At 47.0% G+C, this 10,322-nt stretch overlaps 1 protein-coding gene across 1 annotated transcript in view; it reads left to right on the top strand.

Annotated features, from left to right (window-relative positions):
* Positions 1–4,197: 4,197 nt before the first annotated feature.
* BAIAP2L1 (BAR/IMD domain containing adaptor protein 2 like 1) overlaps positions 4,198–10,322 on the top strand; it is a gene marked incomplete at both ends in the record, with an annotated part of 31,579 nt that continues 25,454 nt past the window's right edge. Inside the window, one exon of the mRNA XM_080354074.1 lies at positions 4,198–4,248. Within this exon, the coding sequence (XP_080210200.1) occupies positions 4,198–4,248 (51 nt within the window). The remainder of the gene's footprint in view (positions 4,249–10,322) is intronic.

Genomic DNA, 10,322 nt, shown 5'->3' with positions numbered 1-10,322 from the left:
TATAATATTGCCAAAACAATTTGCAACATGAAACAACTGAGGCACAAAACACAAACACCCGAAGCGCTCACCTGCAAGACAAAACCATCACGCCAAGTCTCGTCAGAAAGGAGTTCAGAAACAGCATTTGGCACCTCCTTGATTTTCCCCCCATAAAGTACAGTGAATTAATTACAGGTTTATATTAAGCATTTGATTAAGTGTCTTCCCTGATCAGAGTGCTCAGTATCTTATTGAATTGACCTGTGGTTCTGAGTTACAGCTCATTTGCTCTGAAACCAGCTCAGGACAATGAGCAGCAGGGAACAAAATGATTTTCCGCTTGCTTGCACCAGTTTAAAAATGGGGTAACTCCACTGAACTGATCAGAGCCGAATCAAACCCAAGGGTTCAGTAAGCCTTCAAAAGCTTTATATACATCTTTTGAATGACACTTTGTGTCAGTTTTACTGTGCTTTTGTATTGTCAGATTGAAGGGATTAAAATACCTGAAAAATTCCTTCTAAGGGTCAAGAGAGAACAAAAAGTAGATACCAATCAGAAAACCAAGCAGGTAGAGTCACTTTGATTTCCTGTTCAGAAAGTTTCACTCTGACTCTGAATGTTGTTCGATATCACTAAATAACATGCAGTGTACAGATTTTTTTCCTTAATCAAGTTCAATGTCTGCTAATGACCACAGGGAACGCAACGGGCCACGGCCGTGTCATGCATACGCGATTGCTGCTTAGCTACAACTTATGTAATTAGTTACAGTCATATTAAGCTATCTGAAACATATGTTAAAGATCTAATGATGAGCTGACATGAACGGGTCATTACAGCATACTTAAATAGTTTCCAAAGAATATTGGAATATGCTGCTGACATGCAAATAGGATACTTACAGAAAACAATCATACATAGAATAGTACTGATTTGAAAGAAATGCATCTTTTTACTCAAAAAATATTTCTGAGTATGTACTTTTTCAAAATAGATATCAATTATCTCATTTTCTTATTACAATTTCAATTCCATAAGGCTGACAATGCATGGGGAAATTTTTATTGCTGCTACTCATGTTCCGAAGCTTAAACGCTAGAAAGGAGAACTGGCCTTCTGTGTGGATTAAATTTAAGCACTCATTTTGATTTAGTCCCTCAACAGCAGTTTTGCTACCAAACGTATGTGATTCTACTAACCTGCCGGGTCCCCTCGAACCTGCGTTACTCTTGAGACACAATTATTGCTTGAGATGCAGTACAAATATGGACACAACGAACATACCACAGGATGGGTTCACCATCGAAGTAAGAATATTCCCTTCTTCATATTTTCTGGCCATCAGAACAATACATGTTAAAAGTAAGCGGCAGAACATAATCAGGTTAATTTTAGTTTCAGAGAGCACATATGACCAGTGATCACAGCCACTCTCCCGCTCTGAACTCCTCCCCAGAGCAAGGTCAGCAGGGAATCCTTGAGTCTCTAAGAAACCATTCCAGATTCACAGCCCTGAGTACTCAAACACTGCTGTGCCCAAAATCCAGCGCTAGTGATGAATACAATAAACCCCAAAGTAGTAAATAAAAGCATCATAGCTGATATGAGCATGTTTCTTATAAATGCTTACAGTAGTACATAGGCAACGGAGCATAAAGTTGTATTCATTAGGGTTTCAGTTTTGCAAGTTATTAAGTATTCTGTCCTGAACAGACAAAACACAAGAGGCCTCCTGCACACGTTTAAATGTAAGAGCATCCTTAAGTAACTCGCAAAGCTTAAATCTCATTGAAGCGTTCTTAATTCGTGTTGTTTGCACACATCAGGATCAGTTCTAGCTAAGTCAGTAACGTAACACTAATCTTAACACAACGCAAGATCAAAAATTCCTAAGAGAACAAGATACTTGTACTACAAGCTCAGGCAGACTTTTTTCTGAGTGAATTTGAAAATTGATGATTTATAGCAAATATCTGGATACTTGTACATTAAGAACTGGATTTGCCTGTCAAGCTTCAAGCTTTCCAGTCACTCGGTAAAACACAATACTGAACTAGAACAGAGCAATACTACCAATCATTCTAATTTTAAATAGTCTACAGCACTAAAAACTTTAAAAAGCTTACATGAAAACTCTAAAAATTGTATATACATGAAGCGTGCGAAAACTAACACCAAAGGTCAAGAAGAATGCAAGAGAATATGAAGTTCAGCAGACCTTTAAAACACTGACATCTGCTTACAAAGCAAAAAGACCTTTAGAAATGTGGATTTTGAAATGCTGAGCATCCCCACAATATGTTAAGTATTGTACCATTTTTAAACAATTCTGCCTGCATTACTTACCGTTATAGTTTCTTTCTGATATGTGTATTTCATTAATACCTACATTGCCATTTACTACAACTGAACTTTGCACACCAGTTGGAAACCAACGCACTGAATCGCAGGTGAGCTCCAGAGGCCAGAGGAACCCAGACAAACGCTTTGCCCCTAACGGGAGTAACACCCTCCCTGCTATACAGTGGACTCCCTGCTATACGGTGGCCTCCCAGCTCCTTTAGCAGGACTCGGAAAAGGAAAAATCCTTTTCTCCATCTCCCTTTAGACACCTGCTCCCTCAGATTTGAATGCCACGCTGTTGCGGAGGAGCATCCTTCCCGTGCACTGGCACATGCAAGCAGTAAAATCTCTTCGGACAAAGGACTTGGGAGTAAACAGCGGGATTCTTCATCCTGCTCTCAGGCGAGCAGCCACCTCACATTCGAGAGGACTGTCTGTATGAGCAAACGCTGCTTAGTGGTAACATGAATTGTAGACTTGGGCCCAAAATAATTCACCATACCTACAGGATAATGTTATAAAGTGGATTATTATGGAAAGGTGATGAATACCATAAATACCAGAAGTCTACAAAGACTTTACCTGGGAGTACGAAGTCTCATAGAACTCTCTCTGCCCAGCATTTTAGCCGTATCCAAGATAACGCCCTAAGTGCCCACTTTTTTTCCCAGAAGCTGTAGTTCTAGAGGTACAAACACCTCCATGTGCTTGAATGAAAACATTTTTACAGCTCTTGAAACCTGATAACAACCTTGTCCCACACCAGAGTCCAACACCGAGGGTTCTGTTCCAAGTCCAGTTTTTGTTGCGTGCCTGCCATGATTTTATGGCTGCAATAAAGTGGGGGAAACGGAGAGAGAGTGCCCAAGAGAAGGATTTCTGATGCTTGAGGATGGTGATTACGCCTGGGGCGCTCAATGCCTAGCGCTGTGTCTGAGTTTTAAATACCCAAGGTTATGAAATTCCCATAAAGTCCTTCAAGATAGTGCTGGTATTATATTATCAGAAAGATATTCCAACAAGCATACTTTAAATTAACCTCACAATCTCTAGACAATTTATGGTCCACAAAAATTTATAGCTCGCCCCAGTCTTCCTTCCCCCTCACCCTGCCCACGGAGGCCTCACGAGGCATTTCGCAGAGGAAAGATCGCCGGGGCACTGCTTTATTGGTGTATATTCAAAAGAAACAGAAAACCTAAGCACATAGCATGGGGCTCAGGTGGTGCCTGGACCAGGATTCAGGAGAAGGCCATTTCTGTCCTCGCCTGAGAGGAAACCCCACCCTCTCCCTCGTGTGGACGGAGAAAGGGACCTTCACCAGCAGCGCTGGGGCTATGCTAATTAATTCTGACAGGATTCATTAGTTAATTCTTAGAGAGCCCTCAGCTGCTCGGAGGAAGAGTTACCTCCGACTTCGCTGGGCACCCACCAGCAGAGCTGCCTCCTGACGGCCCCGCACGGCCCGGGGCCCCCGCGGAGCCACGGCCCCGGAGCCTCGGGGGAGAGCCGGGCGCTCCCGGGGAGGGGAGGGGAGGAAACGCGGGTGCTCCCGGGGAGGAGAGGAGAGGCGAGGCGGGTGCTCCCGGGGAGGGAGGCGGGCGGCGGGCGGGCGGGAGGAGGTGCCCCGGCCGGAGCGGGCGGTGCCGGCTCAAGTGCAGTGAGCGAGCGGGGCGGTCCCGCCCAGCCAGTCCTGCCGCGTCGGGACCGCGGCCCCGCAGGCCCCGCTCGCCCCGCTCCGCGGCTGGTTCCACAAGTTTCTGACAGTTTCTCCGCGGCGCAGGAGCAGGCGGGGCTGCCGGGCCGGGCCGGGCCGAGGCGCTCTGCGGAGGACGAGGCCGTTCCCCCGGCCGCCTCCCCGCCGGCACCATGTCCCGGGACCCCGAGGAGGTGAACAGGCTGACGGAGAGCACTTACAAAGTGAGTACGGCCGCCTCGCCTGAGCAGGCGGCGGCCGCCTTTGCCCGCCGGGCGGCGCGGAGCGGGCGGCGGGGCCGCGGGGCGTGCGGGCCGGGCGAGAGCTCGGGGCAGCGCAGACCGGACTCTTTTGTTTATCTCCCCCTTCTCTTTCCCTTCCTCGTGAGGGATCTCGCCCGTCCCAGCGTGTCACAGGCGTGTGAGTAACGCGAGCGGGCCCTGGCCGCAGCCCCCGGGCGCCCCGCCGGGTCGCTCCAGGGCCGGGACCGGCGGCGCCGGGGCCGCGTTCGCCCCCTCGGGCGGGCGCGTTTCTCCAGCCAGCCGCAGTTCCCCGGCGTGCTTTGACGATGAGGTGGTTTGGAGATCTTGGTGCGTGTGGTCCTCTGCTTAAACCGTTTCCTCACACGGGACAGAGCCTGAAAATGGCTTAACACTGCATTAAGTTGCGTGGCTGCGTCCGAGCTGGTAATGGGGTCTGTGTGGTACACCCAGCACTGCCCTAAAGCACCCACCAGTTTAGGACTTTTAACCTTTCCAAAATGCCTCATTACTTGTAGAATTAAAAATATTTTGCATATGGGTAGTATCCAATTGTTTTGAACCTTTTTTTTCCTCTATAAACTCAGCCCTTCAAAAACCACCAATTCTAGTTGGGCAAAATTCCCTTAAGAGTGGTACTTTGGTTGAGTAGTGCTGGGTCTCTAATCTTCGTTCTGTACAGTGTGTTGAACGAGGGAAAGCACTTAAATTTGCAAATGCATTTAATCATGCAAATGAACTTAAAGCTACAATGCATTTGCAGCTCTGAGCCCAAAGGAGGGCTTTCTGGGGGGCTGTTTTATTTTACCATTTACCAAATCTTACTGGTTTACCAGCGAATGTTTTCATATTTCTGATCATGTTATAGTTTAAAGCTCTGTAAGAGCGTTTTCTGGCGTGTTTTGTTGTTCTCTAACACACTTAAGTCAACTTTGCTCCTTCAAGTAGTCCACGTATATTGACATAGTATTTGATGTTTACTTTGTTTAGACTTAGATATCAAATTCATGTAGAACTACAGAAAAAAACTGAGATGCCCTGACTATGAATGTTGTCCTCTAGAATCGGTGCAGGTCGTCTCAACGGTCTGGTGCTTTTTGGTATCAGTTACGTTCACAGCAAGGCCATAAGCAAACAAGAAAGCCTCTTTCCCAGAAGAGCAGCCTGTAAATACAGGCTCGCGGAAGAGACACCTGGGCAGCTGACTGTTCAGGGCTGTGCCAACAAAGGAACGTCCTGCCCTGGCTGTGGACTTCCAGAATGGAGCTACAACAGTTTGACAGAGGAGAGGGAAGCAAATCTCTTGTGTGTTTTAATGGATAGAATATAAAATAGGCTTTAAAGGAAGGACAGACCTCTAAATAAACAAAACCTTCCCTGTTACTCAGTACTTATTTCCTGGGAAAGTTTACCCTTTTATTTTTTCAACTAATTCAAAGGGATACTTAAGGCTGAAACAACCAGCAAAAACACAGTACTGCACAGTTAATGTTGAGGGTGTGATGAAACGTCGTCTCTGTGGGTATTTTGAGAGGTCTGGTATGTTGCATCACATAGCTGGTACTCACAGGCCTGGAAACCTCCTGCCCTGCCCTCATTGCAAATGGAAACTTTAACCAGATAAGGTATAAAGGCTGCTTCAGATAGAGAGTGGACTCTGAGGCTGCTTTAGAGCAGTTATTTCTATATCGAAGTTAAAATCTTGGGAATACTTAAGGGCAGAGAGCAGTGGGCTGCGTATTCAGCACTTGCTGTGACTGTGATCACGGCTCCCTCATCTAAAACAAATGAACACCTCTTTGTGCCGTGCTCTCCTCGGCTCTTGTTGTGTGCCGTCCTAGCAGCACAGTGCGTGGAACGCTGCGCTGGGATGGGTGAAATCAGGAGCGGTGTTTGTGCTTCCCTTACCAATGAGAAGAAAGGCTTAGTCTGGGGAAACCAATTCAGCACGGTGCTGGCATCTGTGTGCCTCGGGACTAAACACGGGCTTCTGCCTTCTCAAAAAAAAATCCATTTTTGAGTGACCTGGAAAAAAATAATAGAAAATGAAATACCTTGCTGGTCTGTTTTCCATTGCTTTTCTTTCTTACAGTGCTAATCCATTGGATTTATTAAATACATAGTAACCCGTCTTACACAAAGCTTCAAAATATACTTACAGAAGTCATCAGGTTGCTACGTAATGCCCTCATGTTTTTGTTATTCACCTTTTTTGTTGGCAACAACATTGGAAAGCAAATACCTCAAAGTTTTTTAGCTAACCTGACTAAATAAACAACATAATCCACAAATAATGTGCGTGTGTGCGAACACAAACATCAAGGCTGACATTTACTCTTTATGTAATACCTGAAGAGTCACTTCAATGCATGATCGGAATGGCACGTGCAAAATGAATCCCAAGGGTGTGGGAGCTGATGACTGCGCTCAGAGCCGCCCTTTGCCAGGGCCCTGCTGAGGGTTCACTGGTGACGCGCTGCCCTGCCCGGGACGTCCCGCAGCGCCGTGATGAGCTGCCCTGCCCGGGACGTCCCGCAGCGCCGTGACGCGCTGCCCTGCCCGGGACGTCCTGCGGTGGTGTGACACGCTGCCTGCCTGGGACGTCCCACAGCGCCGTGACACGCTGCCTGCCCGGGACGTCCCGCAGTGGTGTGACACGCTGCCCGGACTGGGACGTCCCGCGACAGTGTGACACGCTGCCTGCCCGGGATGTCCCGCAGCGCCGTGACACGCTGCCCTGCCCGGGACGTCCCGCAGCGCTGTGACGCGCTGCCCTGCCCGGGACGTCCCGCAGTGCTGTGACACACTGCCCTGCCCGGGATGTCCCACAGCGCTGTGACGCGCTGCCCTGCCCAGGACATTGCCATCCTTGCACACACACTGTCAGCCAGGAACGCTGTTACATCTTGGTGCGTTACCGCGGCTCGTACAGATTCATTTTATCTGCTGTATATGGGGGAAACCCTTTGGCATCCGCACGGTGCAGGGGCAGGGGTGCGAAGCAGGGAAGCACTGCGCCACAGACCTGTCTGTCCGTCCGCGTGGTCTCGGGCTGGGCGGGCGGCTCACAAATCACTCCTGTGGTCTGAGGTTTCCGGAGCTCTTGATAATAGCGTGATGGCTGTAATTCATCAGTACTTGTAGTCTTGGATTTTAAAGATGTATTTCTCTGCATTCAAGTAAATCTTGCACAGAAATTCTGATAATCAACTAAAGTGTATGATTAGACTGTTTAAAAAACAAATGAACAAAGTCCCACAAAACAAAACCAAACAAACTGAAGCCACAAAACTGTGTTCAATGGAGTGCTGTGTTCTCCTGAGGGACATGCATTCTCTACAGGGGCATGTGGAATTCTTTTGCTAGGCTATTGGTTTGCACCACTGAAATAGAAATTTCCCCTAATGTAGGGAAAGAGTTTTTGAGGGTTGCGTGTGTATAAAGTCCACTGCGATCTGGGTGCAAATGATGTGTTTGACCTTACTTAGAGCGACGGCTGCTGAGAGTCTCCTGGCCCATGTGTTCATAACCTGAAAACTTTGTATTTGTAGCACACTGATGGATGATGTATTAATATTTCTCTTAAGGAAGAAATGTTCCATCAAGCTGAATAATAATTAGTCATCAGAATTAGTCTTTTTGAATGAACACTGGTGTCCTGATTTAGCTTTATGTTATTTTAGAACAGATTTAACAGAATGGAAAAAAATAACTTAAAACTGAGATAGCTTAATGCGAGATGTCCTGAGGGCTTAATCAGGCCCTCTGAAAACTGCACTGTGGATTTCAAACGCTAAAGGACATGAAATGAGTAGTGCACAAAGTGCTCTCCAGGGGGTTCTCACATACAGTGTAGCGACACTAAAGACTTCTCCCAAAAACTTCGTTTTGCTGTCTTCCAAATTGAGGAATAAGAATTTAAACTAAATTATTAGTGCTATAGAAAGGTTAGCTATGAATCGCTATAGTGATGGTAATATGAGTTCACGTTAGACATCAAGATCTGTTTTTCTGTGCTAGTTTTATAATTTCAGATTTCTGCCCAAAAACATTGTTACCCGCTCTTGCAAAAGCGCCTGCAGGATGTAAACTTGAAACTACAGGGAGTCTATGCATTGTTCAGTTGTATTCATACCTGCTGAGCTATTGTTCTGCGAGGTGTGTCTTTAAGTAAAAAGCAAAGCTGAGCATTTACAGGAAGGCACTTTTACAATGGCTGTCATTTGTTTTGAAGATTAACGTTGTTTATGTGGCCGTCAGGAACTGCGGAAGGTATGAGCCCTGTACCCAGTGGAAATGCGGGCCGGTTCCCCCGCAGGCCGGTTCCCCCGCGGGCTCCTCGGGGCGACTCCCGATGGTTTGTGTGCGGAAAGGCACACAGCAACTTTCAGACCTGATTACATGAGGATTTAGTGACTCGAATGACCAAAATAGGTTTTTCTTATGCCTTTTCTTGGAATGTCACTTTTGCGAACTCCAAAATTCTCTGTATAAAAAGACGTTTCCAGTTGCCTATTTGGAAAGTGTCTCCCTTTATTTCCATTCATCCTAAATAATAGAAAGCTGTAGGATCTGATCATGTGCCTCCTCTTCTGTTCTAGTTAATTGCTCTGCTCGTGAGAGGTAGTGTGTCACTAGAATATAGGACACCAGACTGACAATTAGGGCGCTGGGTCCATGTTCCTCGCTGCACGGGCAGATGCTGTGTTGTGAACTACTGCGTATCCCCCAGTGGTTTTCTTACTTTGTCGTGTCTATTGGGATTAAAACAAGGGTTTATTCCCGCGACTGTACAGCGTGGCAGATAGCAGGATTGCGATATTTTTCTGAGACTTTTGACAATTTTCAATTAGTGGTGCTCTTGGTCAGAAATTCTCTGTTTGTCTCTCTGCTCTCATTTTGGAAGTTCTCAGTCCAGTTTTAAGAGCCGACTTGCACTTTCGCGCTGGAGTTCAGTCCCGCTCATCTTCATGATCTTTCCTTTAGACTGCAAATAAGGGAAACTATAAAACTGTAAGACATCATCTGAAAAATAAATAGTTATAAAATAGATTTCTGAGGGGCTTTCTTTCCGCTATAACTTGTGGAGATGAACAAAATATTCTGATCATTTTAACAGTTCTGAAATGTCTTGGCAATATTAGTTGTACCTGATCCTGAAGCGGGAGCTGCCAGTGACGGTTCCCTTTTTCGGAAGGTTCTCTAGATGTCTCTTCCCGGACAGCAACAGTGGTTAACTGTATAAAACGAGCACTAGAAGCACAGCCAGGTTTTTGTTTGCTTTGAGAATCTAGTCTTCAATAGAAATGTAAAAATACATACTGCGCTTCTTGCTGATGTTGAAAAGAGGAGAGCAATCTAGGGATTATTTCATTAGATCATCTTGTTCGGGGGGAGAGGGAAAAGCAAAGTCTTTGTGTCAAACACAAACCCTCAGCAGGAAAGCAGACGGGCCCGCTCAGCGCCGTGAGAGCAGCTCACCGTTCCCTGGCTCAAACCAGCCCGTTCCAAGGGGCATTTCCATTGCGAAGGTTTTTGCTGCTCCTCGGGCGTTCACGTCTAGAGACGGTGCAGACGCCCCTGCTAACAATCAACCACTGTGGCAGTGAGGACTGAAAACCTTCCAGAGCGGCGTGGTCTGATGGAGAAAAGATCCCTAGTTGTACGCCTTCCAGCTGCTGAAGGACCGAGCTATAAATTGTTGCTCCGTGTTTCCCAGCAGCTTTACGCGCGCGGAGCAGATGCGATGTGCTGGAGCTGTTCGCAGCGCTGTTTGAGCAGAGCCGCTGTGTCTGCGCAGCGTGCGCTGTGCCCGGTGTGTGCCGAGGCCCCGCTGAACGGAGAGCCGCGGCTCTGGCTGCGGAGCCGGAGCTGCCGAGGGCATTGGCGCTCCTCATGGCTCCTCCTCAATGACAGCAACTGGCATGGGAGCACTCGCTGTTCTCTGCTTGAAATCTGGATTAGAAGAGGTCACAAGAACTGGAATCTTAGCCCCTGAATCATTAAAAAAATCAGTATTTCCTGACCAATAGGTATCA

Source organism: Nesoenas mayeri, assembly GCF_963082525.1.
Source record: "Nesoenas mayeri genome assembly, chromosome: 15".
In the NCBI taxonomy this organism is placed as follows: domain Eukaryota; kingdom Metazoa; phylum Chordata; class Aves; order Columbiformes; family Columbidae; genus Nesoenas; species Nesoenas mayeri.
The sequence above is the reverse complement of the archived record's forward strand: the minus strand, read 5'-3'. Positions and strand labels throughout refer to the sequence as shown.